The sequence below is a fragment of the Acomys minous genome (assembly GCF_964271855.1).
Source record: "Acomys minous genome assembly, chromosome: 16".
Classification (NCBI taxonomy): Eukaryota; Metazoa; Chordata; class Mammalia; order Rodentia; family Muridae; genus Acomys; species Acomys minous.
The window spans coordinates 29,361,727-29,388,169 of record NC_140498.1 but is presented as its reverse complement, the minus strand read 5'-3'; the positions used below and the strand labels follow the sequence as shown (position 1 = coordinate 29,388,169).

Below are 26,443 nucleotides of genomic sequence, written 5' to 3'. Positions count from 1 at the left end.
CTCGAAAGGCACATCCTTCTGACCATGAAACTCTTGAAGTACAAATGCATTTTAGGATTTCAATAGCGTTGCCAATAATGTTAGGTTATAAGGCTGTTTTTAAAAAATATTTATTTATTATTATATATACAGTGCTGTCTGCATGTACTCCTATAGGCCAGAAGGGGGAATCATCTCGCATTATAGATGGTTGGGAGCCACCATGTGGTTGCTGGGAATTGAACTCAGGACCTCTGGATGAACAGTCAGTGCTCTTAACCTTTGAGCCATCTCTCCAGCTCGGTTATAAGGCTGTTTAATCATTGTTTGTTTGACGTTACCTCTTTGGTTTTTAAATCTTTGTGATTTCTGAAAAGACACCGGTCCTTTAGATACCTCTGAAGTTTTAACATCATAAGCACCTGGAGATGGAGCACAACCTACAGAAAACACAAAATAGCAATTTATCACTTCATGTTATTTATTCTATTACTATATTAGCACATTAGCAATACCTATAATAGGTATCTATGATCTTAAGTTAAACTAGTGGTTCTCAACCTTCCTAACACAAGCCTTTAATATGGTTGCTCACGTTGTGGTGACCCCAATCATACATTATTTTCATTGCAACTTCATAACTGTAATTGTGCTACTGTCATGATTTGTGATGCCAATATATGATATGTGTCCCCTGTAAAAGGGTTACTTGGCCTAAATGGAGTTGAGACTCACAAGTTGAGAACCACTTGGTTACCTACACAGGAAGAAGAAATCCCAATTAAGGAAGTGTTTCCCTCAGACGGGCCTGTGGGTAGTCCTCCCCTGGGCAGGTAGGTGGTCCTGGGTAGTGTAACAAAGCATGCCATGGAAAGCAAGCCAGGAAGCAGAACTCCATCTGCGCTTCATTCAGTTCCTGCTGTGCTTTGCCTTGAGAATAGACTGTAATCTGCAAGCAAAACAAACCCTTCCACTCCGCCCCACGCACGTGGCAAAGACTGGCAGTCTGACTCTGTGGTCAGTCATTGTTGATGAGTTAATATAAACTGCTCCAGAAAACATTTTTCCCCAAGATACACCGATAACCTATGATGCCTTTACTTAACATTCTGTCTTCCCTGGCCTCGAGCTCCCTTCACAGAGCTCCACTATGTGACTGCGGCTCACCCGGCACACACAGTACACTCTAGAATCCCTGATCCTCGCCCTCCAGCTTTCCAGGGTGCTTTAGTTACTTGCAGCATGATGCCTAGCTTCACCATACATCTCTTTTCTTAGCACTTTGTCCTCTTTCAATGTATGGTCCAGGTGAATAGATTAGGATACTAGGACTCAATATGCTTCAAAAGAGTTTTACTTTTTTTTGGTTTTTTTTTTGGCTGCTTGCCAAATCAAAAACAGTATAACTCAAGCTTTTCCACAGAAGCATCTCTTAGAAGCCGAGGGCAAAGGAGGATAACCCTAGTTTGAATATTCAGAATGGCAAACAGTAGTATGAATAAGAGCTTGTCAGTGCAGTAAAAGCTGGGGCGGAGGGAGGGGGGTATGTCAGAGACACACACTCACATTTCATGTTAGTCACAAGGAAAGAGGCAGATGGGAGGAACACAATTTTGGCCTTCATAATTTTGTCATTTTATAAAGTAAGCACAATAAATTATCTGCTTTATATAAATAAAGTTCATGGCTTTCTTATGCATATAAACCTAGCCCTGAGGGCTGGGCGTGGTGGCGCACGCCTTTAATCCCAGCACTCGGGAGGCAGAGGCGGGCGGATCGCTGTGAGTTCCGAGGCCAGCCTGGTCTACAAAGTGAGTCCAGGACAGCCAAGGCTACACAGAGAGACCCTGTCTCGAAAAAACAAACAAACAAACAAATAATAAATAAATAAACCTAGCCCTGAACACTGAAAATCAGCCAGGTTATAACACAGCTGGAGCTAAGGAATGGAGACCATTGTGTCTGAAGGGACTTTTAAATGTGCCTATTTCATCTCTTTGGTGTCCACATAAGACGGTCCCACTTGTTTGAATATCTTAGACATAAATTTGTTTCTCACTTAAAAATATCAAATCACCTAATAAAGTAATGAGTGGTACCGGGCATGGTGGCGCACACTTTTAATGCCAGCACTCGAGGAGGCAGAGGCAAGTGGATCAATGTGAGTTTGAGGCCAGCCTGGTCGACAAAGTGAGTCTAGGACAGCTAAGGCGACACAGAGAAACCCTGTCTCAAAGAACCAAAAAAACAAAGAAACAAACAAAAACAAAACAAAACAACCAACCAACCAAAAAACCACAACAAAACAATCAAACAGCAGCTGAGCCATGTGTGGTGATGCAGGTCTCTAAGTCAGCAGCTGGAGTTCAAAGCTAGCCTGTGCTTGTATCCCTATCTCAAAACATAAAAAGTCTGCCCTACTCTGCAGAACCTAAACTGTTTGAAACCCTTGGAGGCGGTGCAGCCCTTGAACTGGATTAATCTAATCACTCACTTGACCTTGTGCTGGCAGAAACCACAGACTTAATACTGACTATTAAACAGTAGATGTTACAGAGGAGATCAGCTCTATCACTAACTTGCTGGCTGAACAACACAGAAACTCCCACAATCTTCCCATTTGTAAAGCGTACAGCTTTGCTACTTTGCTCACCTGGCTACTCAAAGGAACAAATTCCAGATCTTATGACAGTACCATTGCATGGTTAGCATCTATCACATCATACCTAAGGCTCCTAAGTTATTGTGTGTAGATGCCACAGTGGTTAGGAGCACAGGGTGTATCTATGGGAGTCTGGGTTCACAGGCCAATTCTGAGCAGATTTCAGTCTCACTTCTGTTTATTTGTTAGAAGGGGTGGGTCACTGACAGACTTTCTATCGGCACAGGCCACTAAGTTCCTGGAAACACCTATTTCTTTTTTTTTTTAAGTATATTTTATTAATGTATTCATATTACATCTCAATTGTTATCCCATCCCTTGTATCCTCCCATTCCTCCCTCCCTCCCATTTTTCCTTTACTCCCCTCCCCTATGACTGTGACTGAGGGGGCCCTCCTCCCCCTGTACATGCTTATAGGGTATCAAGTCTCTTCTTGGTAGCCTGCTATCCTTCCTCTGAGTGCCACCAGGCCTCCCCATCCAGGGGACATGGGCAAATATGGGGCATCAGAGTTCGTATTTCTTTCTTTCATTCTTTTGCTGGTTTTTTCAAGGCAGGGTTTCTCTGTATGTAGCCCTGGCTGTCCTGGATCTCCCTTTGTAGACCAGGCTGGCACTCACAGAGATCTGCCTGCCTCTGCCTTTAAGTGCTGGGATTAAAGGCTTGCGCCACCACACTCAGCAGAAACATTTATTTATTTCTTACAGGACAAAACATTAAAAATTACTTTATCCTAACTTTTTGGGCACTACCACCATCTCCACTCAAATTACTGTGCCAATTACACATCAAGTGCCATCAATGCTGAATACTATTTAAGGATTATTTCAGCGGAGAGTTGAAAAAAAAAAGAACCTGAGGCAGCTGTTATTACTTAACTGACTTCTCAGTCTTCATGCTTTTACATTCCATATAATGTCAAAAAGAAAGTTATAACTTAAAACAAACAAAAGTTCGTAATACCTGCCAGCTCCTAATCCTCTTCAACCAGCTGTAGTTTTCTCTATGGCGTTGATGGCTTATTGGTAGAATTTCACGCATGAAGGCTCGCTGTGTGGGGTCAGGACCCCACTTCACTTGGGAGCCTCCTCTCTAGCATCCTATACAACGCTTGCTAAGAGTTTACTGCGTGAGTTTTAAGAAAAAACACATACCACCCGGCCCTACGCTGCCTTCCGGACGACTGAGGGACGAAGAGGGCACTCCCTTCCCATCCCTGCTCCCGCACCCGTACGCACCCGAAGGGTCATTGAATCTTTTCAGGGGCGCCTTCGGAAAAGACATTCTGACAGCTGAGTCCAGACGTGAAAGCAACCAAACGCCTTGGCAACTGTCTGCTCGCCTGAATTCAAATTTTCCTCACCTTCCCGAGCCAGCCAATCAGAAAACCTACACCTAGCTGACCAATCCTGAATGGGTCATGGCGCATGGACGCTAGATTTCTGCAGTGCTCAAACGGGAGGGCTGTGAGTTTAAGCTTGTAGCCAATAAGGGACTGTGTCTTTTCGCCGCAGCGCCGTCCAATCACGTCAGGTGTTACTCAATTTTTACTAGGGGGCAGCACATTTCGCGCAGGCGCACTTCACAGGCAGCCAGTAGGAGAGTTCCTATTTTGGCGTCATACTGGCACAAAAGGTTGTGGGCTCCTCACTCCTTTGTTCCAGCGTCGTCGTTCTTGGGATGTCAACACCTCTGGGCTTCGGTTCTTTCACACTAAGTCTCGCGAGCGTCCTGAATGGGCTCTGAAAGGGAAAACAATTTGCCCACCGGGACACACCAGTTTGGACTCTTGCGCATGTGCGGTGACCCCAAGACGCCGAAGGCAAACTCTTGAGTCGCATCCCGCCTGTGCTGTTGGCTCTCGGAGCGGTGTCCCTCGGCGGCATCTGGAGGAGGAGGAGAATGTCTGCCCCGTTTGAGGAGCGTAGTGGGGTGGTTCCGTGCGGGACGCCGTGGGGACAGTGGTACCAGACACTGGAGGAGGTGTTCATTGAAGTCCAGGTGCCCCCGGGCACTCGCGCACAGGACATCCAGTGCGGCCTGCAGAGCCGGCACGTGGCTCTGTCCGTGGGTGGCCGCGAGATCCTCAAGGTAGCAAGCCAGGGCGTGTCCCGAGTTCCTTCTTCTGGCCTCCTTGCATCCTGAGTCCTAAAATTGCACGGTTTCAGAGGGATAGCTGCTGGGAGGCAAGGTTAGTTCCTGGCGGGCAGAAAGAAAGCGGTAAATTGATGGGAGCCAGGAGTCTGAAGGTAGCACCTACCCCCCCCCCCCCCCCAGCAGATCTTGCGGGAGCAGAAATGTAGATCTCTTCCCCCCCCCCCCTTTGTTTCTAAAACACACTTGGGGTTCTTCTCATTCCTCTGGGGTTCCTATGCTAACAGAAGGCTAACTAGGTCAAAGAGTCCCAGATACTAGGCAAAAGGTTTCTAAACCGTATTCATGATGTGTAGGCAAATGCAGGAAATTACAAACAAGGATAGGGTGATGGAATGAGGATTCAAAGATGTCGGATTGGCTTTCTAAATTACAAGTTTCTTGCATATTCATGATGGTCATCAAGATAATGAAAAGTATCCCTTTTATTTGATTTCACCGAATCTGGCCATACCTGGGTTTTTTGTTTGTTTGTTTTTTGTTTTAGATAAGAATTAATTTATTAACATTCACATAATAATCAGTATATTCCACCCCTAGAACAGAGGCGTAGCCTGTTTGCTGGCCGTGTAATATAGTGGGGAAGGGAGACAGGGTGCCCTGTTTGCAACTTTGGGCAGGAGGAGATGAATAATTAGTCACATCTAATTTGACATCAAATCTGCAATATGTAGCTCTCTATAAGAAATTGTCATTGTCTAGAGCCAGCTCCTCAAAAGAGATTGAACTGGCTTTAATAACATTGACTTTAAAAGGTAGCGTTTTTAAGGCGGGCATAGTGCCTCACACCTTTCTTTGATCGCAGCATTTGGGAACCAGAGGCAGGTGGATCTCCTCCAATTTGAGGCCAGCCAACCAGATCTCCTTAGCTAGCTCCAGGGCTACAAAGACCAGTGTGGTTCTCAACCTTCCTCATGCTGCCACACTATAATAAAGTTTCTTAATGTTGTGATGATCCCCGACCATAAAACTATTTTCGTCGCTACTTCATAACTGATTTTGCTGTTATGAAACTGTAATGTAAGTATCTGATATACAGGGTATCTGATATGTGACCCACAGGTTGAGAACTGCTGACAGACTCTCCTGCAAGAAAAACAGTCACCAGGTGGTGGTTGTTCACTGCCTTTCATAACAGCACTTACGAGGCAGATACAGGTGGATCTCTGTTGAGTTTGAGGCCAGCCTGGTCTATAGAGCAATTTCTGTGACTTCCTCAATAGGAGATCCCCTCCAAGTGCTGGGATTACAGGCATGCATCACCTTGCCTGGCGCCTTGTTCACTTTAATTGGTAAAGCATTTTACACATAAATTTCACATTTTCTCTATCAGTAAGGAGTAGTATAGCTTTATCTGTTTTTGTTTAGAGGGCCTTGTGTTTTTTTGATTTTTTTTCGTTTTTTTTTTTTTTTTTTCCCCCAGAGTTTCTCTTATAGTCCTGGCTGTCATGGACTCACTTTGTAGACCAAGCTGCCTTGAACTCAGAGAGATCCTCCTGCCTCTGCCTCCCAAGTGCTGGGATTATAGGCCTGTGCCACCATGCCCTGCCCAAGCCAAATCGACCCCCCCCTTTTTTTTATTTAGTTAATTTATTCAGATTACAACTAATTTTTTATTCCATCACCAAGCCAAATCTTAATGATAAGAATTTATAAAACTTAATGTTGTAATTTTAGAACCTTGTATTTATTTTCCAGGGGAAATTGTTTGATTCTACAATCGCTGATGAAGGAACATGGACTTTGGGTAAGAATAGTCTGTTATAATTCATAAACTTTTAAAAATTGGATCGAGGAGCATGGCATGGCGGTGCATGCCTCTAATCTGAGCACCAGTGGGAGGCAGAGGCTGCTGGATCTCTGTGTTTGAGGTCTGCCTGGTCTACAAAGTGAGTCCAGGACAGACAGCCAAGGCTACATAGAGAAACCCTGTTTTGAAAAAGGAAACCAAAACAAAACAAAAGTTGGATCATGGTATTGTTTTTTCCTTTGTATTATTTTCTTCTCTTTGTAGCTGTGAGAAATGGAGAAAAATGTTGGGAACAACTGTATATCCCACTTACCTAACAGCCTTTGGAAAATACAAGGTTTAACAAGGAACTAATTTCTCTGTCATTTGTTTCTTTTATTTTAGAGGATAGAAAAATGGTGCGCATTGTCCTGACAAAGACCAAGAGAGATGCCGCAAACTGTTGGACTTCCCTTCTGGAGTCTGAGTATGCAGCCGATCCCTGGGTGCAAGACCAAATGCAGAGAAAACTTACCTTAGAGCGATTCCAGAAAGAAGTAAGTCAGATGCGTGTGAGTGTGTGCAGTCACATGATCCAAGTGCCTGTATTTGTGAGGTGGGATACGCAGTTGGAAAAACCTTTTGGGTGAATTTTAAAGTGAATGGCTAGAAAATAGTCTATTGTATGGGCCTTAAATTTCACAAATAAATGCGTTGCTGTGAGATTTAAGATTACTGAATGGCACATCACACCTTTAATCCCAGCACTCGGGAGGCAGAGGCATGCAGGTCTCTGAGTTTGAGGCCAGCCTGGTCTACAAAGGACAGCCAGGGCTACACAGAGAAACCATGTCTAGTAAAACCAAAAAAAAAAAAAAAAAGGCAAGGTCCCTTCATTTGATTTCCCCCGCCCTGCCCCCCCCAACCTCATGCCTCTGCCTTTTTGTCTGATTGATTTTTAATGTCTCTCATTTGCATGTAGAATTTTTATTTAGCTATTTCCCTTTGATATTGTCTTATTATCCTGTTTTTCTCTATTTCAAACAAACCTGTCCCTTCCCCTCTGAAAGTGTATGAACATTCCAAGGTGGATATTTGGTAGAGGAAGGAACTAACCACTGTACTTTGAGAACTTCAGTGGATAATTTCCACCTGTTTCATGCTCACTTCAGTGTCTGTAACCAGGACTGTTCCTTGTAAGTTTTCAGCTTGCATTTCTAGTTACTTACTGAACAGATCCATTTATCTGTCTGTAAGACTTTAAATGTCCAACATGAACAGCTAATTTCATAGCCAATTTTTTTTTCCTAATTTTCATATTAGTTAATGGAAACTAGTTGTTCATAATTAAGAATTATGGGTGGGGTGGTCAGAGACGGCCCAGTGGATGTGGCACCTGCCATGCAAAGCTGGGCAGTGAGGTGGCTGCCTTTGATCCCAGCACTCCTGAAGCAGAGGAATAGGGTCTCTTGGGTAAGCTGGCTGTCTAGACCACCTAGAATTCGGAAGCTTCTGGGTTACTGAGAAACTCTTCCTCAGAAAATGAAGTAGAGGGAGCCCTTGGAGAAGACACCTGATGGCAACGTTAGTCCTACACGCTGGCTTCACACCCACTGGGCAACCTCTTAGGAAATCTTGTTATCACTGGCTTCACTTCACACTGCCCAGTCTATAGTGTTCTCGTCTGGATTACTTCAGTGAGTTCCTTTTATATTTTTTGGTTGTGAGCCTAGCCTTTAACAGCTGAGCCATCGCTCCAGCCCTTCAGTGAGTTTCTAACTAGCCTCCTGACTCTTGCCCAAGCAGTCATCTCAAAGTAGCAATTAAAGAAGTCATTTATAGTGTAAGTCAGAGTAGTGCATTTTTCTACTCAGAATTCCCCAAGTTCTTCCTTTTGTTTTTTTTTTTTTTTTGTGATATACAATGAGATTAAAAAAGAATTTATATGCCTTAACTTTTTCCCATTTATTTATTTAATCACTTTATAGCTTGATCATAGTCCCGTCTCTTTTCTCCCCCTAGTCCCATCCTTCCCCCTCTTTTTTATCAGAGAAGGAGAGGTCTCTCCCATGAATACCAACCCACCCTGACATACCAAGTCTCACCAGGGCTAAGTGCATCCTCTCCCACTGAGGCCTGGCAAGGCACCCAACCTAGGGGAAAAGATCCAAAAGGTAGGCAACAGGGTCGCTGACAAGCCCTTAGTCCCATTGTTAGGGGACCTATGTGATGACCAAGCTGCACATCTGCTGCATATGTGTACGGGACTAGGCCCGGTCCATGTATGCTTTGGTTGGTGGTTCAGTCTCTGTGAGCCATCATGGGCCTACTTTAGTTTACTTTATAGATCTTGTGGTGTTCTCCCACTCTTCTACAAGAATCCCAGAGCTCAGCCTATTGTCTGGCTGTGGGTCTCTGCATCTGTCACTCCACTGCTGAATGAAGTCTCTCAGAAGACAGTTACAGTAGTCTCCTGTCTGCAAGCATAGCAGAGAATTAGTTTCAGGAGTTGGCTATCTCCCATGGGGTGGATCTTAAGTTAATTAAGCCAGGCATTGGTTTGCCATTCCCTCAATCTTTGTTCCCTTTTTATCTCTATACTTAATGGGTAGTTTCTCTCTCTCTCTCTCTCTCTCTCTCTCTCTCTCTCTCTCTCTCTCTCTCTCTCTCTCTCTCTGTTTTTACGAGACAGGGTTTCTCTGTGTAGACTTGACTGTCCTGGGCTTGCTTTGTAGACCAGGCTGGTCTCAAACTCACAGCGATCTGCCTGCCTCTGCCTCCCAAGTGCTGGATTAAAGGCGTGCGCCACCAATGCCCGGAGATGAGTTACTTTCCTACCTACCTCTCCTACCTTGTTTTGTTTTGTTTCTCTCCTGATTGTTTGTGACTGTACAGCTCTGGCTGGGCTGGAACTTGCTATATAATAGATCAGGTTGGGCTTGAACTCAAAGAGGTCGGCCTCCCAAGTACGGGGATTAAAGGTGTAAAGGTGTGTGCCAGGATGCCTGGCTCTCTGCTGATGCTGGCTGACTGGAGTGGTAGCTTTCAGCTCATTGCTCAGTAAATCATATTTTGACTATCCCATTAAAGTCTATCATTTTCCGTCCTATTTTTATTTATCTTTTTTATAGCACTTACAAGCCTTAACACACTAAATCAGAGGTTGACAAAATGAGAGTCAGGGAAATTCAGCCTGCTGCATGTCTTTGCGGGTAAAGTTTTGTCTTACATAGAGCAATTTCTTGTAATTGAGTAATTATGACAGAGGTCATGTCTGCAAAGTCTAAAGTTTACTTCTTGACTTTGTACAAGTCAAACTTATTAAGCTCTGTGACTGGCACTTAATGGTTTGTGATTTGTGTTTTCCTACTACAATGTAAGGTTCTCTATAGCAGTGGTCTTTAATTTGTTTACTTTTGAAATCCACATGTGTTTAAATGGTATTTTCCAAATAGGAGCTCAAAAAATGCCCATTAAACAAATGAAATTTGCCCTGAAAAGCCCAAAACTTGAATCAGTACTTTATAATATATAATATGTATCCATATGCTAAAATACTATATATCTCTTAGAACTCTGCATGGCATATAGTAAAGTTTAAAAAAAAATGCTGTATTAGCTGTGCTTGGTGACACTCACCTTTAATTACAGCCACTTGGGAGGATGAGGTAAGAGAACTGCAAGTTCAAGGCCAGCCTGGGTGACATAGCCACATCATGTCTCAGAAGAAGAAAAAATTAATTTTAAATTAAAAAAAGCATAATTCAGCATAGAGTGCTTGCTTAGTTTGTAGGAGGCCTAATGTTCATTCAGTCCATAGTATGTCAATCAGGAAAAAAAAAGCTTTTAAAGTCCATTTATACATAGTAAAATTGAAATATACATTTCACTATACAGGCTAGCATTGTCACATATGTGTCACTATTCTAAATATTTACAGATCTGAAAGCTGCAAGGTGTCTTAATTTTAATTTTTCTTTAGGTGATACTGTGAAGTTTGATATCTTTTCTTATTTTTTGACTTACTTGTTTCTTTTTTGTTCAGTGGTGACTTCAACTTGGTCTCCTTGTAAGTTTTACTATTTTATGTCTTTCAGAATCCTGGTTTTGACTTTAGTGGAGCAGAAATCTCAGGGAACTACACAAAGGGTGGACCAGATTTCTCAAACCTTGAGAAATGACTGCTGTTCTGTAGTGTGCTCTGCTTGAGGATTCCCAGCAGTTGCGGGCAACTTAATGCAGCAGATCTGAGGGATGAAATTACGGATGTCACAGTTAACAGACTGCGAGATGTACTTCAGTGTGATTGTAAAGACTACATTCAGATATGGTTGCCGTAGGAGATGTGCAGATGTCCTGTGGAAGACGGGAAGGCTTGTTGCTCTGCGTTAAGTTTTATAGGCTACATTTTACTAATTTCATATTTAATTGTATTTTTACTACAAAAGCATTGGAGTACAAATCATGTGAAATGAAAGGTGCCTTCATGGAAAAATTAAATTTTTTTTTTTGATGTGATGCAGAAATAGTGTTCAGTAAACTTCTGAGTAAGAATTTTGGGCTGGGCGGTGGTGGCACACGCCTTTAATCCCAGCACTTGGGAGGCAGAGGCTGGTGGATCGCTGTGAGTTCAAGGCCAGCCTGGTCTACAAAGTGAGGACAGAATTTTATATCCCTTTACCTGAGTATGCTAGTCCATACAGGGAAAGTACAGTACTTACAGTACTGGAAGCATTTTAAGAAAGGAAACAAAGTACAAAGAAGTACTTTGGATAGCGTTAGTTAGTGAAATATTCTAACTATGTGGTGCTGCCTAAGTGATTAGGTCAAGAAATTGAAAAATGGTAAAACCCTAAGAACAAAGATCTTAATAACCTGTTGGTGTCAGAAAACAAATTTAGGCCCCTGGTTGTAAGCCAGTCACTTTATTTAATTTTAATGATTCAGACAGGCAGGATTGTCTAGAAAATTTTTCCTTCATCCTTTTTGTATCTTTTAATGCTTTAAAACATATCTGAAATGTATAGAAAGCTTACAAGTGAAATATCATTAACAGATTAAAAATCTTAAAGTTTTTAAAATAAATTGACATGGTGTCACCTTAATGTTTTACTTTTTTTTTTTTTTCTTAAAAAAAGTATGTTCTCAGCAGGGATGTGATGGCACATGCCTTTAATCCCAGCTCTTGGGAGGCAGAGGCATGTGGATCTCCGAGTTTGAGGTTAGCCTGGTCTACAGAGCTAGTTCTAAGACATCTAGGGATGATGTCACAGAGAATTCCTGTGTCCAAAAAAAAAAAAGTGTGTTCTCTCAACTATGCAAGCATTAAAGTTAGAAAATCAACTGTTTAATCCTCAGACCAGTGCCGTTCATGCTGAACTGTTACCAACAGTGTCCTTCAGACGAGGAAGTACTGTAATCAAGATGTGCTGCTCTAGCAGAGGTCCAGCGTTCACTTCGGTCTGGGACAAGTTCCCGTTTTCCCTTGGATTTATTTATATATACATATACATACATACATACATACATACATATATACATAGTGTGTGTGTGTGAGGGAGAGGGAGAGAAACAGGGTCTTATCATGTAGTCTGGCCTCAGTTCTCAGTCCCTATGGTAACAGGTGTGTATCTGTGCCTGGCTTAGGTTTTGCACTTTTGAAAACTATGAGACTTTTGTCTCTTGCTTGTTCAGGGTGAGGTATATTGTCTGTAGAGTTCCTGTTTCGTGCGAATGTCATCCTGTACCTGGTGCTGCCTATCTTAGTGAGTAAGGTAGTATCTGCTAGATTTCTTCACGTTACTGTAATACCTAGTTTTGGGTGTTTTGTGGGAAAGTAGGTTTTAAGCAGCTCTTATTTTAACCAAACTTTAAACTTATTTACTGTTTTATTCTTTGAGCTAAAAATTATTATTCTCAGCTGGATGTAGGTCACACATGCCTTTAATCCCAGCACTTGGGAGGCAGAGGCAAGGGGAGCTCTGAGTTTGAGGTCAGTCTGGTCTACAGAGAGAGTTCCATGACAGCCAGGGCTATACAGAGAAACCCTGCCTTGAAAAAGAAAAACAAAATTATTATTCTCGTTACTTTTATGCTTAAAATTATATAATTTGGCTAGTTTAAAACCAGTCTAGATGGCTTCTCTGCCCTTTTCTGTCATTGTTTGAGCAAGTTCTTACTCTCCAGACTTATCCCTGTCCCAGTCTAAGAATCAAGCATTTTGCTAAAGCCTCCAGTTCTCTTTAGTGAATAAATGCTTTTAAAAGCTAGCCGTCCGTGCTGGTGTGTGAACACTCTCGGTGTGTTTTACCTCGCACACATTAAACCTCTACATGCATACTAGAAATCATGACTTCCCATTAGACACCCAGTTCTAATCCCATGAGGTTTATTTAGAACTTACTTCAGTCGCCTGGTTTCCACCACTCTCAATGTACTTGATTGTGACTCTCCTCTTTCCTGGGGTCCTTGACCATGGGTCCTCAAGAACAAGGCCTGAAAGTACAATGGAATGACCTTTGGGAACCACTGCATTGGGATAGCTCAACTTTTTATTCTGGGTGAACAAAGGCTGTATAGTCCTTGAGTGGGGGGTTTACAGGATATGTGTACATAGATGGTTAAGGCTAGAGATTCCAGGGCTGCTTTGGCATTTGGCAGCATGGTTCTATCATATGAACAGCAACACAGTACCTAATAATCCCATAGGCAAAGGGAGGGGAGAGCTAGCAGGGAACTGTGCCAAAGTTCATATACTAGATATGGTTATAGGCATCTCTGCCTGAAGACACTCTTCAGATGATGTTAGACTGAAAGTGTGAGGCCCAGCTGAGGAGAGGGAGTTCTCTATCCAGAGCCAAGGTCAGAAAGGCTATCTGGATCAGGACTGCAGCCTTAAACAATAGGGTCCTCCATTGCTTGACAGCCTGCCATAGGCCACCTCCGTAGGAGGGCCTTCCATGTGTGAGGCTGTGTAAGGGTGTCTTCACTGCCCAAGCCCAGCACTGAATGCCAGGAGCTGGTCTATTCTGATGCTTTTGGCTTTTTGCTTACTTTCCTTAATGTTTTTAGGAACGAATATTTGGGAGGAAGAGTACTTTTCTTGAGTTGATTCTCTTTGAAATTTTTATTTTTCAATATTATTTAGAACAAACACATATAAAGTTAATGTTTTCTAATGAATAATTTGGTGAGTTTTAGTACATATATAGGTTTGTGGAAGCACTTTCTTGTTTACCCTAAAGTAGTGCTGTCACCTGAGAACTAGTGAAATTCTTTCTTTGTTGTTACACTATTAGATGTCAACTCAGGAAACCAGTGTCTCTGTTTATGGCTCTTCTGTATGGTTTTGTCTCTTTTTGAATATATAATGTAAATGAAATCATAAAGTTTGTTGTGACAATTTGCATACCATAAGCTCACCCATTCTGTATATAATTGACCATGCCCAGAGTACACAGCCATCGGCTTAGTGAATTTTCAAGCATTTTTATCACCACAATAGAAGCCTTGTTTTCCTCAGCTATAATTACCTTCTGCCCCAGCCATCTTTGGATATTCCACTGCATAGATCTTATAAAAGGCATTTCACATACATGGCACCATAGGATTTGTGGTTTTGGGGAAGTTTACCCATGCTTGTTTTATGAATATTATTCTGTTGTATGGCCTTCTCATATTGTTAGTCCATTTGTAAGGTGCATATTTAGGTATTTTCCTGCTTTGTCTCTGCTGAGTAATGCTGCTATAAATGTGTTCCACCAGGCTTTTATGTGCTTAAAGTGTTTTCTTACTGTCCTGGCCAGTGTTATTTCCATTTAAGCTAGAAGTAGTTTAGAGGAGCAAACTTCATTTGAAAAGATGCTGTCATAAAATCTGCCTGTAGGCAAGCCTTTAGGGCTTCTTAATTGGTGATGGGGTGATTCCGGCCCATTGTGGGTGGTACGTGGTCCTGGGTCTACGTGAATGCAGGCTGAGCAAGCCAGTAAGCAACAGTGTCTGTGGCCTCTGCGTCAGGGTTTGAGTTCCTGGCTTGGCCTCCCTCTGGACTGTGATTCAAGTAATGTACATCAAACAAACCATTCCTCTCCAGGTTACTTTTGGCCATGGTGTTTCATCACAGTAATATTAACCCTAACTAAGATACTTACATGCGACATCTTCATTTTAAGCATTTGAAGAACTGCCAGGCTGTTTTCCAAAGCATCTCTATATTTACCTGTGGTGTTCAGTGTGCCAGTTTTTCCACATTGCTGCCTACGCTTGCTCTTAGCTGGCTTTCTGAGTCCAGTCATTCTAGTGATAGTAACTAGTATCTTTGTGGCTCTGTACGCTTGTATACGTATATATTTATTGTTTGTGGGGGGAGGGGTTGGGGGCATACATGTTCTACAAGTGCAAAGAGGTCAGTTTTCTGTTTTTACCATGTAGTTCTCAGGTCTTGGTGACAAGTTCTTTTACCCACTGAGTCATTTCACTGGTCTCTTTGTGGTTTTGATTTACATTTCTGTGAAGGCAAGTTATAGCTAGCGTTCTTGTGTTTATTGGACATTTGTGTATCTTCCTGAAAGATAAAAAAAGTTTATTCAAATCTTTTGCCCATTCTTAAACTGGGTTGTCCTGGTGTTAAGTAGTAATCTGGGTTCAAGCTAGCAGCTCTATAGTTTTTAAGTCATTTCCTGACCAGCCAGGGACAACAGCACAGACTTGGGAGTAGACTGCGCCAAGTAATGTTCATCTTACTAAGTATTTAAGTATATGTGCTACTTGTTGGGTCCCAGCCCTCGGGAAAAATTGAATCAGGGTTCACCTGAAAGAGGGAGTGGGGATTGAAAGTAGGATACAGAGACAGGAGAAATAGCGAATCAAGTCAGGAAATTTCTGATCAAGATTCCTCTTTAATGTGGACAAGTAAGACTTTATATAGTAAGATCAATAGGATCTATTCTGATCCCTCTCTCCCTAGCTCCCAAGGCAAGAAGAACGCAATAGCCTGAATAGTTCTCTGTAAGAAATTCCTTAACCCTCCAGGTGTTTCTCAGTAGGGATTTCCCTACTTCTTTCAAAGGTAAATAGTGCAAGGATGGCCTGGAACACAGAGACCACCTCTGGCAGAGATCAGCAGCTGGAAGGTCACAGCATGCAGCCTAAGCACAGGATTTCTGATGTGGCAGAATTTGGCATGGCTTCCCACAGCCATGCCAATCAAGCCACAGAACAGACTAGGGAGCTGAACTGGGACCCAAAGCCAGAATATTTCAGTTTTTAAGCTCTCAAACCACAAACATCTTTGCCAAGCTATCCCACCAATAAGGCTTTAGGGAACAGGACCTTCCTTAGGAACATGTCTTTGTGGTACACTTACCCTGTTCCCGTTGGTTGAATTATTCAACTGTGGTGGGACGACTTGCCTAGCATACATATATCCATGTCTCAGCCTACCAACCAGAATGCCAGCTGCCCATGTACATGTTTCTTTTTGCCAAGCAGGATGTCAGCTCCCAGGTCTTGGGAATTTATACTTTGACTCCTAACCAAAATGTACGTTTTATTCAAAATGGCTTCAGCTTGGTTCCTTTTTACAGTGGTGAATTGTAATACTTTTTAATTTTTGAAATGGCTTATCACAGCCACTCACCCAACCCTGGTCACATGAATCACTCAGATTGTTTATTTTAACTTTTTTTTTTTCTTATTTGGTCTGCATGAATGTGTACCACAGTGTGTAGTGCACACGGGGCCATAACAGGGCATTAGATCCCCTGGAAGTAGAGTTGTTGACAGTTGTGAGCTGCCATGTGGGTGCTGGAGATGGAATCCAAGTCTTCTGCAAGAGCAGCAGGTGCGCTTCTTAATCACTGAGCCATGTCTTCAGCTCTATACGTTTTGGCAGTTCTTGTCTTTAAAGAACTGACTTAATAAATCTAACTCTGTAGGTAGAATTATTCGTTTTCTTCTTTATGCCCCTTTATAAAATCATTTAGTTTATATGTGCATGAAAACATGTTTCACAGTACTTGCAGATGTCAGAGAACAAGTCAAGAAAGTCCTCTCTTTCTACCCATGTGGGCTCTGAGGGTCAAACTCATCTCCTGCTTATCAGCAAGTGTCTTTACTCTCTGAGCCATCCCACGAGCCCTGGATACCTACCTTTTGATGTCTTGTAGGGTCCTAGACTTGCTTTGTAGACCACCCCAGTTTCTAAAGTAGAATCTTTGGTGGGTCTTAAGAGCATCATCGTAGTCAATGAATGCAGTGACTGTACTTGGCTTTTCAAGCTACTGAGTTAGTGTAATTGACACATGGTGCTACTTCATTTCCAGCGTATTATCATCATTAATTTTCTGGTAATTCTGTGGATTTCCAGTAGCACTGTCTAGTTTTCCAACTGTAGTTGAAGATTTCTCCTTTCATTGCTGTGCATTTGCTTCATATAGCTTAAGTGAGCTACACTATCTCACTAACAACCTTCGGTTATGGACTCCCCTCCTTCAGCAGTTTCCATCCCTCCTATGTCTAATTATTGAACTAATATAAAAATCATCTGCCTTTGGATTAGGAAAACTATGAGCTTCCCAGTTAACACTGTGTAAGACATGACACATTTGGTTAGGTTGTTTTGTGATGGCACATTTGATAAACACAAGTTGGTCATTATAAAAGAGGGAAAGTCTGAATATTATTATCATAAAGTTCATGTACTTAGAAAGGGGACTTTATGGTCTCTAATGTGAGTCAAGTACAAGAGGCTATTGTCATTCCTCACAATGCCTGCTTTATAACTTTTTAAGTGCTCTAAGGAACTGGGTCCATTAACATTTCATCTTGGAAATGAGGCCCCCTGGGTCTCCGGGGGACTGGCACAGTGGTGAATAGGGAAAGGAGTGTGTCTTACTTAGGATTTCTAAGAGAAAACACCAGGACCAAAAGCAGATGAGGGAGGAAAAGATTTATTGTGCTTACACTTCCACATCATAGTCCATCGTAGAAGGGAGTCAGGACAGGAGCTCAAGGCAGGGGCAGATGCAGAAGCCAAGGAATAGTGCTGCTTCCTGGCCTGTTCCTCGAGACTTGCCCACAGGCCAGCCTAGTGGAGGCATTTTCTCAATTGGGGTTCCCTCTTCTAAAATGACTCTGGCTTGTGTCAAGCTGCTGTAAGACACGCTAGCACAGGGTTGCATCCATTGAGAAGCTTCCTATGTTCCACTAAATAACCTTTCACTCATGTTCAAGTGAATAACTCTAATTAAGTTCAGAACACCTAAGTAAAATTTTATTATGAATAACAGCCATAGTAGTGGTGTGTCTAAATGGAAAACCAGATTAACACTAATGCATTATGCAGTGTTTTAGTGTACATTTAACAAACATACTTACCTTGTGTTTTCTTAAAAAAATTAGGAAGTAATTAGATGATTGTGACACTATATTTTCTGAGCTAGGGTCTCATCATGTAGCCTTGGCTGTCCTGCAGCTTGCTATGAAGACCAGCCTTGGTTCCCAGTGTTGGAATGAAAGGCCTGTGCCACCATCCCCAGCTTCAGAACTGCACTATTAAGATTCTGTTCCTACTTCTGTGCATCTTATTTTAGTAAAACTAATATACAGTACAAAGAAAGGTTATTTTATAATAACGCTAAAATACTTAAATCACAAGAGACAACACTCAGGGAAGGATTGCGTTTCAATAATTTTATTGAAAGGTGTATTCCTTCAAAACATAACGGTAGTTGGTTAGTTTACCTCTGTCCACTCAAAACCAACACTGTTTTCAAATTGAAGCAAATCAACCTTTAGGAAGAATTGAAACATTATCCTTGCAGCGTGGTTTACAAAGGCTAAGGATAAAACACACCAATTCTTAGGTTTATTTCTCAGCTTCTCAATGGGAAAATGTTATTATCCATTATATGTCAAAATGAATACACTCTGGGTAGACTCAGGATGCACAATGCACCGAGGAGCTGCCTACAATTTAAGTGTAGATCTACATTCAAGTCCAGCATGAACAATCTGAACATGTCCTTTAAGACACAATAGAGGAAGTTTCCCAAATACATTCTTTTTCTTTTAAAACAGAATTTTACATTAGAAGCAGTGGCAGTTTATAAAAAGTCTGGTAAAAATTTCTAGAGTGTTTTATCAAGCCTGAACTAAGTTTAGTGCAATAAATAAATTTTGAGAGTGATAATTCATCCAGTTATTACTGCAGTAAAAACAAATTTCCTCAAATGGGACTAGACTGAGGCAGCAACTCTTTAGAATCTTTCTTTTATTATGGATACAAACCACCTATTCTCTGAAGAAATATTAAAGGTAACAATAAATTTTCAAAATTTGTGAGATCTGCTTTATATAAAACAGCCACAAGTTTAAATGTAATTCTCAAATCCTACCTCTAAATTAGCTATTACTTGGTTATGGGTGCCAATAAACCATTTACTGCTTAAATGCTTCTTATACTTCTCAAAGTGCATTTTGAAATGTTGGTTTTGATGTAAACCTCATAATTTAAAATTTGAGATTTAAATTAAGTAGTTTACCGTCTTCAATACCACCTAAATATAGAGTGATCCAATCTAGGAAGTTAGATCAATGTGAAAATGAAGATTCACAGTTTAATTTCACATTTATGTCTTTAGCTTTGATTTGAATGCCTCATGTGTGAATTCAAATCTAAGCATAGCTCTACCAAGCCTAGAACCAGGTCCCGACCCTGAGACCATTCTGCTAACGTGGTAAGATGAGCTTTTTTTTTTTAGCTTAAATCCTGTACCATAGGTCACAGTAACAGAGAAAGACTTCAGGAACAGTTTTTGTTGTAGCTGCTGCAATCCTACTGCCTAAGCAAACAATACAAACTCAACAGAAACCTGCCTACATTCTGTGAGCTGCTGAAGGTGAACTGGTCATATTTAAGATGCATAAGCATGTATTTATTGCAGGGGGCTATAAGGCAAGTGCATATGTCAAAGAAGAACTTCCCAAAAAGCTTGTGGGAGTTCGTTCTTTCCTTCAGTCATGTAGCTCAGCTCGTCAGTGTTGGGGCAAGCATGCTTCTGAACCATCTTCCCAGCAACATTTATGGTTTTTGCTTTTTTTTTCCCCCTTTTATGTTTATTTTTATTTATTTTTAAAATGTATAATATGTGGATTTTTTGTTTGTTTGTTTGTTTTTTGAGAAAGGATCTATTATGTAGTTTTCAGGCTGTCCTGGAACTGACTGTGTAGACCAGGCTACCTTTGAACTCACAAAGATCCACCTGCCTCTGTCTCCCTAGTACTGGGATTAAAGACATGTGCCACCACGCCCAGCAACATTTATTTCTAATCATAAAAAGATAAATTTTTGCTACGATTAAGAAATTTAGATGGCAAAAATGTATATGTATCAGGGACCAAGTTTACATTTTTATGCATATGATTACTTTGTATTGGTCTACTATAGAGGTAAAATACTGGCTCTAGAATTAAGGCAGTTCAGGAGTTTCCAGAAACCTAATGTGGAGACTGCCCTATATTACTTTGTAAATCCATCACCCAAGTTCATACTTTAGTTTTTTAATCAATGAGCAGACTCAAATTTGTTCATAAGTGGGTTACATTTTTTTTTTTTTTTTGCCATTCTGCTTGGGCTTCTGTAATTTTAAGTAAGCTACAGTGAGGTTATATGTAATTAAAAACTGCTATTTCAGTAATTGCTGCTAAAATTCAGGTTTGGAGGACTCTTTCCTAAGCTAATCATTTGACAAATGTTTTATTATACGTATATATGTATATATATAGAGAGAGGTTTGATGACTCCTTTCTCTTAAGACTGCTGTGCAGTGTACGTAGCGAATGCCTTCCAGTATTCGATAACCAGGTCAACAAAGTCATTTCCCCTTTACTGTTTTAATCTCATGTTTATACTGTAGAGAGTATTTCAATTCTTCAGTTGGAGCAGAAAATTATCACACTGGAACAATTCCTGTAGTCATAGAATAACAGCCAGAGGTACCAACTAAGAAAGGGTTTCAGGAATTGTTGGCAGGTGAGCTATTCTGTAATAACTGTGCTTCAGTTGCCGTGCAGTGCGTCCAGACACAATCCATTTTAACTTCTGAACATTGGGTTTGGAACACTTGTTTGATGAATATTCACTTAGACACTTGGATACAAGCTCTTGCCAGAAGGTCAAATCTCGGCCATTTATCTGTACATAAATTAGAAAACATGTATTAAAAGCGTCACAGTATCCATAGTAATAAATGTACTCCCATTAACATGTTTCTTCATCATCCAAAGAGAACTAGGGGAGGACCACCTCAGCTTTAAATCAGTACATGGCATCTTACTTTCCTTTCGGTGTATACTGAATCAATGTCTTTTCTTGCTGGCTAATAAGATCAGCGCTACAACTTTGGCATACCTTGGAATGTTTCTGAATACATTCTATTCCTTCTGTTAACTCCACATACTTCAGTGCCTGGACCTCCAAAGCAATGATAGACAACGCCAACACAGAAGGCTGAAAAGATAAATATGAAGTAAATGCCAACGGGAAAAATGCGTGGCTGTGATTACACTTTATCTTATAAGATATTTACCTTTGCCTTAGAAAATATGATCCTGCAGTGGCATGCCTTAAGTTGGGCTTCCAGTCTTTCGAAATTAAGATCAGTCCTCCTTTAAAGAGAAAATAAGATTGATTTTATGTAGACAGTAATATGTCTAGCTGACAGTTTTAGAAATGTATTGAAGTCAGTTTTTTACAATGAAATTCATACACACTTATAGAAAATTATCTGAAGAAAAAGCATTTCTCTTCTATCAGTAACAAGGAAGAGTCTTGAATGATTTTTTTTCCAAACCATTCAGTGGACAGTAGTTTACCACAAGTAGCACCATGTTGTTTCAATAAAAATTTCTGCATTTTTTGAGTGTATTCCTATAATTTGTGTTAGATGCTTATTTCCTAGGTTCTGTAAAGTAGAAATGTCTTTTAATCTTGAGAAGGAGCCTTTAATTAAAGTTTGACAGCTGTCTTTTCACTTCTGTTAGGCAGCAAAGTCCACAGGACCACAGGTGGCATTAAATTATTTCATCAGAATTCTATGAAAATAACGACTTTATGTAACAGCCAGACAGTATCCCTTTGATTTCCAAAGCTTTCTTTGTTCTAAATGAAGTTCACATACCTTTCAAGGGGCAAGTTCTCTTGAATGAGTGAGTAGTAGAGCTGCAGAAACTGAAAGGCAGTAGTAGCTTTGACTTTCCAGCACACTTTCTCCAACACAATCTTTTCCATTCTCATCAAGTCTGAAACTGTGAACCTATACTGACTTATTCGGATCAAATCGGTGGCCAATGGGACGTTCCTTTCCTCTTCAATCGATTTCACAGCCAAATAAAAACAGCTTAGTCCAACACACCCAAGATGCTTCGCCTGTACCTACAAACACAACAGCAGTGTGTGTTGTTACCATGCTTCAGTGAATGGAACACAAGGGAACCTAGGAGCCATCATTATGAAAGTATATCTGAAACAAATATCTCCACTCCAACAGATCTAACATCTACTCAGACAGGAGTCTTCTGCGCCACTTTGAAACCAGTGACTTTGAATAGATAGGGAGGATAGCTTCAGTATTAACAGCTAAGCTTTAAAAGCCATATATTTTGTCAGTTATTGGGAAATAATAATAAATGATCCTCCTTCAGACAATGCTTCCTTTTTAAAAAATTTTATTTACATTGGTGTTCTGCCTTTATGTTTGTCTGTGTGTCTCAAATCCCTTGTATCTGGAATTAGAGTTGTGAGCTGTTATGTGGTTGCTGGGATTTAAACCTGGGTCCTTTGGAAGAACAGCCAGTGCTCTTAACTGCTGAGCCTCCTCTCTGCCCCCATCCCCCTTTTTAAACATTTATTTATTAGTATACAGTGTTCTGCCTGCACACAAGAAGAGGGCGCCAAATCTCATAGATGGTTGTGAGCTATCATATGGTTGCTGGGAATTGAACTCAGGACCTCTGGAAAAGCAGCAAGCACTCTTAACTGTTAAGCCATCTCTCAGACAATCCTTCCTTTTCTGTTGCATGCAAACTGAAGCTGGAAATGCCAAATGGCTAAAGGAATTAGACTTTTTATATGTGGATAGCAGCTAAGAAATATATCTAATTCTTAAGCATAACCAACATTCTGACTTTAACATCTTTAAATCTACAAACTGAGTTGATGAAACATCCAGTGTATCAAGAAAGGTTCTGATTGAGGCTAGTGTGAGGGCCACCAAACCTGATGACCTGAGTTCAATTCCCTAGGAATTGGTGATTCTTAGAGAGAACTGGTTCCTGCAGTGTAGTTCTTACCTCCACACATGATGTAGCACCACTGCCAATACACACACAAACATACAAATATATGTAAAAACAGTTTTTAAAGAAATATTTCTAATTTAATTAAAAATTTTTTTTTAAATCTTTTGAAATGGTCCCATTGTATAGGTAGCTCTGGTTGTTCTGAAACTCACAATATGGCCCCAGCTGCCCTCAAACTCACAGAAATCTGCCTGTCTCCACCTCCCAAGTGCTGGGATTAAGGCGTGTGCCATTATATAAGGCCTTTAATTTTGTTTTCATTATTACCTTGTGTATGTAAGGGAGAGGTGGCTATGAGGGCATATGTGTCAGCTTTGGGGAGTTGGTTCTCTCTCTTCACTGCATCTTCCAGGGTTAGAACTTAGATTTGACTAAGGTAGGTGTGGCAAGTACTCTTATGTGCTGAATTATTTTGCTGGCCCAAGAAAGGTTTTCAAAATACAGACAACTTTCCTACCGGAGTATTGCAATTAATTGCTTGAGGGATGATTTTCTACTTCAGTATAGAACAAATAAGTGATGTGTTGCTGCTCCTGACTATGAGAAGGAAGCACTACCACAGCATTTGAAAATGTTTTTTGAATAGCAGCTCTAGAAACCAGCAATTAGATGGCTCACCCCCCCCCTTTTTAAAATTAATTTTATTGTGTACATGAGTGAATGTTTGCTGCATTTCTGCAGGTGCTGGAGGAGGACAGAAGAGGGTGTCAGATCTCAACTGCCCACTTGGGTGCTTGGAACTAAACAGAGCTTCTGGTCGACCAGCCAGCCCTATTAACCACTGAGCCATTTCTCCAGCCCTCTGCAATTTGATCTCTTAAACGCACTCGGAAGAAAATTAAGAAATGGGATATCGTAGCTTAAACATACCTTCATTTTAGACAGGAATCTGTCCAGTAAATTCACAGCTAGGGAAAATGTCTCTGTGTCGAAGCCGAAGAACTGAGTGAGACTGAGTAGATCTTTTACTTCAAAGTCTCTCAGTCTTGCAGTCATTCTGAGGCCATTGTCATGTGCAGACTCAATGAGTTTCAAGCCGCAGACCTTTGGCTGACATCGAGACTCCTGCTCCAACAGCGTGTTCAGCTGGTGTAGCAGTTTCTGAGAGTCAGTTGTCAGGACCTCTATCATCTATAAATAGAACAAACCCAGAAAAACAGAGTAAGAGCTCCTTCCTGCCTGGCCATCTTTACACTGTGCCAAGAAGTGCTTTATAGTGCATGTCCCCCCCCCCACCCCCCATTAAGTCTAAGACACTCCAAAGGGCCCTAAGTTAATTCCCACCTTCTCCCAGAAAGTCACATTCCTAAAGTGTGTGTGTACAGGACATGAACTATGGCTTAAAAAAAAAAGTTTCCATCTTCGGGAAAGACATTTCCAATACATGCCAGAAACAGATACTTCCACACAAGACACACCCAAACCGAAAACTTAAATGACAGTACAGTACATGCTCTGCTATATAGATTAACAACGTGAACCTTTCTTAGTTCCTTACCTGTTAAACAGAAATAAGATTATTACCTAAGCTCACGAATTGCGTGGCTTAAATAGAGTCACACAAACCGCTCAGTACACAGAAAGGTGCTTAATTATGGCCAGAAAATGAGCTTATTTCTACATCTTTGAAATGAGGGTGACATCTGTTTCTTGGACAGGCTGTGAATAACACACGATGAGTCAGTGTGGCGGAGTACTTAGCACACAACGCTCCTCACCGTCTAACGCCATTTAAAATCCAAAAGAAAAAGTTAGGCGAAGCTGAGAATCTCATTGGGCTAAGTATGCACTATAGTCCTCTGAGTCCCGAGCACAACCTAAGTCCTGGATACAGAGGACGATCCTTCTCTTGATAACTTAAAAGATATAACAGGAGCTGAAAGTCGCCTTGGTAAGGAACCACTAACTCAGCTCAGGGCTGCAGGTTGGGACTGGGAGGCATGACACAGGAACAAGGCTCCCGTTGCGCCTCTCCAAGCGCAGACCAGCCTGGGCTTGCGCCCCGGAGCGCGCCCGCGGCACCCCCCCGCCCCCGCCCCCCCCCCCCCCATCCACCCGGGAGCCCCTTCTCACCTTGACAGCCAGGGCTTCTCCGCGGTGACCACCCTCCCCGGGCCTGCTCTCAGCTCGCCCCACGTGCCTGATCCGAGAGGCCGACGAGGGGAACGGACTCGCGGGCGGGCAAGAGAGCAGGGGCCCGGGGAGGGGCCAGCGTCCCGGGTGGAGGGCCCCTCAGCGCCCTGACCAGGCGCTACCTTCCACGGAGTCAGCGCGCAGCGAAGGAGCTGCTCCGGGCTTGAGGGGAGTCTGCCCCGGGCAGGGGCTTGAGCGTAGGGACGCACCTTCGCCGCTGATTGGTGTTGGTGGATGGCCGCTGAGGAAGCTGGACCAATCAGAGCACACTTCCCATTCTCCAAGACTCCAGTTCTCCGCCCCCTTGAGGCCACGCCCAGATCTCTCAGCCCCTCCCTTGGAGCCTTTCGGAACCGTCCTTCCCTCAGCAGCGGAACTGAACTCTCTCAGTGCCAAGGCTTGCCCGGGCAGGTCTGGCTGGTAATAGCCGGATTGACCCGGGTGGCATTCCAGAATGTACTGGGAGGTTTCGGGTTTTTTTTTTTTTTGCCTTGTTTTGTTTCGGTCTTTTGTTGTGTAGTGATTCGGCCCCCTCTTTGTAAAAACACAATAACAAGGCATGCGTTCGTTCACTTTACAGATAAAGAAGTGGTAGGTTTCTCTGTAGTGATTTGTTACATTCTGGAAGGTTCTCTTTGAGTTTTGGAAGTCAGTTAATCTATGTTTATTTATTTATTTTGCAAAACTTATAGAAGGTTACAATGAAGTTGGACTATGTACTTTCTTGGTCCACTACTGATTTTCTGAATTTGTTTTTGTTTTTTGTTTTTTAAACAAATTTTAAGACACAAGCTTGGTGGATCAAACTTGTCCCACCCTCGTACCATCCATCACCACCAGCGGCTTAAAATGAAATGTGTCCGGCAGACAACAGCAAGAACATGACGTGGAAAAACCCAAGAGCAGTGAGTGGAATTACAGGCCTCAGGGTAGGGTGTGAAGGATTATTACTCTCTTTATTCTCACGAACTTAATCTCTGTAAGCCTCTTCTCTACCAAGTTAACGGAACATAATTATCCCGAATTCTTGCTGGACTCCCTTCTCCGGGGTGGTGAGAAGGGCGTGTTCTCAGGAGCAGTGCGCAGGCAGGCAGTTCCCGCCTTTCTCGCCTCTACAGATAGCCCTGGGTGCCAAGGTTTGAATGAAAATGGCCCTAGTCTGTCCACAGGAAATGGCGTTGCTAGGAGGTGGGGCCTTGTTGGAGTAGGTGGGGCTTAGTTGTAGAAAAGCCACTACGGCTTTGAGGGCTCAGAATCTCATCTCCGGGCCTAGTGGCTCACTTGCTCTTCCTGCGCTCTGTGGATCCACGTGTAAGAACTCAGCGCCTTCTCCAGCACCACGCCTGCCTGCACACTGCCATGCGTGTCGCCGTGACGATAATGAGCCCGGGTAGGCACGGCGTCTCTACACAGCAATATAAAACCTG

The 26,443-nt window shown here is 42.0% G+C and overlaps 3 protein-coding genes across 4 annotated transcripts in view; 1 reads left to right on the top strand and 2 right to left on the bottom strand.

Moving 5' to 3' along the window:
- HMMR (hyaluronan mediated motility receptor) overlaps positions 1-4,131 on the bottom strand; it is a 29,243-nt gene extending 25,112 nt beyond the window's left edge. The window contains exons 1-2 of one of the 2 annotated variants that reach the window (XM_084763845.1): positions 4,005-4,131; positions 321-419 (exon numbers count right to left, since the gene is read on the bottom strand). Coding sequence is in view for 1 of the 2 variants with exons in the window: in XM_084763844.1 (XP_084619970.1) it covers positions 321-419; positions 3,880-3,925 (145 nt within the window). In the remaining variant the exon portion in view is untranslated. Of the gene's footprint in view, positions 1-320; positions 420-3,879 lie in introns of both variants that reach the window. The other variant, XM_084763844.1, reaches the window with a different exon arrangement.
- Positions 4,132-4,206: 75 nt separating this feature from the next.
- On the top strand, positions 4,207-14,321 carry NUDCD2 (NudC domain containing 2). Its single transcript, XM_084763850.1, has 4 exons — positions 4,207-4,732; positions 6,494-6,542; positions 6,930-7,081; positions 10,622-14,321. The coding sequence occupies exons 1-4, from the start codon at positions 4,544-4,546 to the stop codon at positions 10,703-10,705; spliced, it is 474 nt and encodes a 157-aa protein (XP_084619976.1). The 5' UTR covers positions 4,207-4,543; the 3' UTR covers positions 10,706-14,321.
- Positions 14,322-18,200: 3,879 nt separating this feature from the next.
- CCNG1 (cyclin G1) lies at positions 18,201-25,217 on the bottom strand. The gene is made up of 6 exons (XM_084762878.1): positions 24,957-25,217; positions 23,754-24,014; positions 21,704-21,957; positions 21,113-21,191; positions 20,935-21,033; positions 18,201-20,718 (listed from the first exon to the last, which is right to left on the bottom strand). The coding sequence occupies exons 2-6, from the start codon at positions 24,012-24,014 to the stop codon at positions 20,527-20,529; spliced, it is 885 nt and encodes a 294-aa protein (XP_084619004.1). The 5' UTR covers positions 24,957-25,217; the 3' UTR covers positions 18,201-20,526.
- Positions 25,218-26,443: the final 1,226 nt, after the last annotated feature.

Bases quoted from the DNA above. Each gene is read 5' to 3' on its own strand.
- NUDCD2 (XM_084763850.1), top strand. From the start codon at position 4,544: ATGTCTGCCCCGTTTGAGGAGCGTAGTGGGGTGGTTCCGTGCGGGACG. The intron at 4,733-6,493 runs GTAGCAAGCCAG...TTTATTTTCCAG, and splicing joins GTGGCCGCGAGATCCTCAAG to GGGAAATTGTTTGATTCTAC. The intron at 6,543-6,929 runs GTAAGAATAGTC...CTTTTATTTTAG, and splicing joins TGAAGGAACATGGACTTTGG to AGGATAGAAAAATGGTGCGC.
- CCNG1 (XM_084762878.1), bottom strand. From the start codon at position 24,014: ATGATAGAGGTCCTGACAACTGACTCTCAGAAACTGCTACACCAGCTG. The intron at 21,192-21,703 runs GTATGTGAACTT...TTCTCTTTAAAG, and splicing joins GAGAACTTGCCCCTTGAAAG to GAGGACTGATCTTAATTTCG. The intron at 21,034-21,112 runs GTAAATATCTTA...TTATCTTTTCAG, and splicing joins TCATATTTTCTAAGGCAAAG to CCTTCTGTGTTGGCGTTGTC.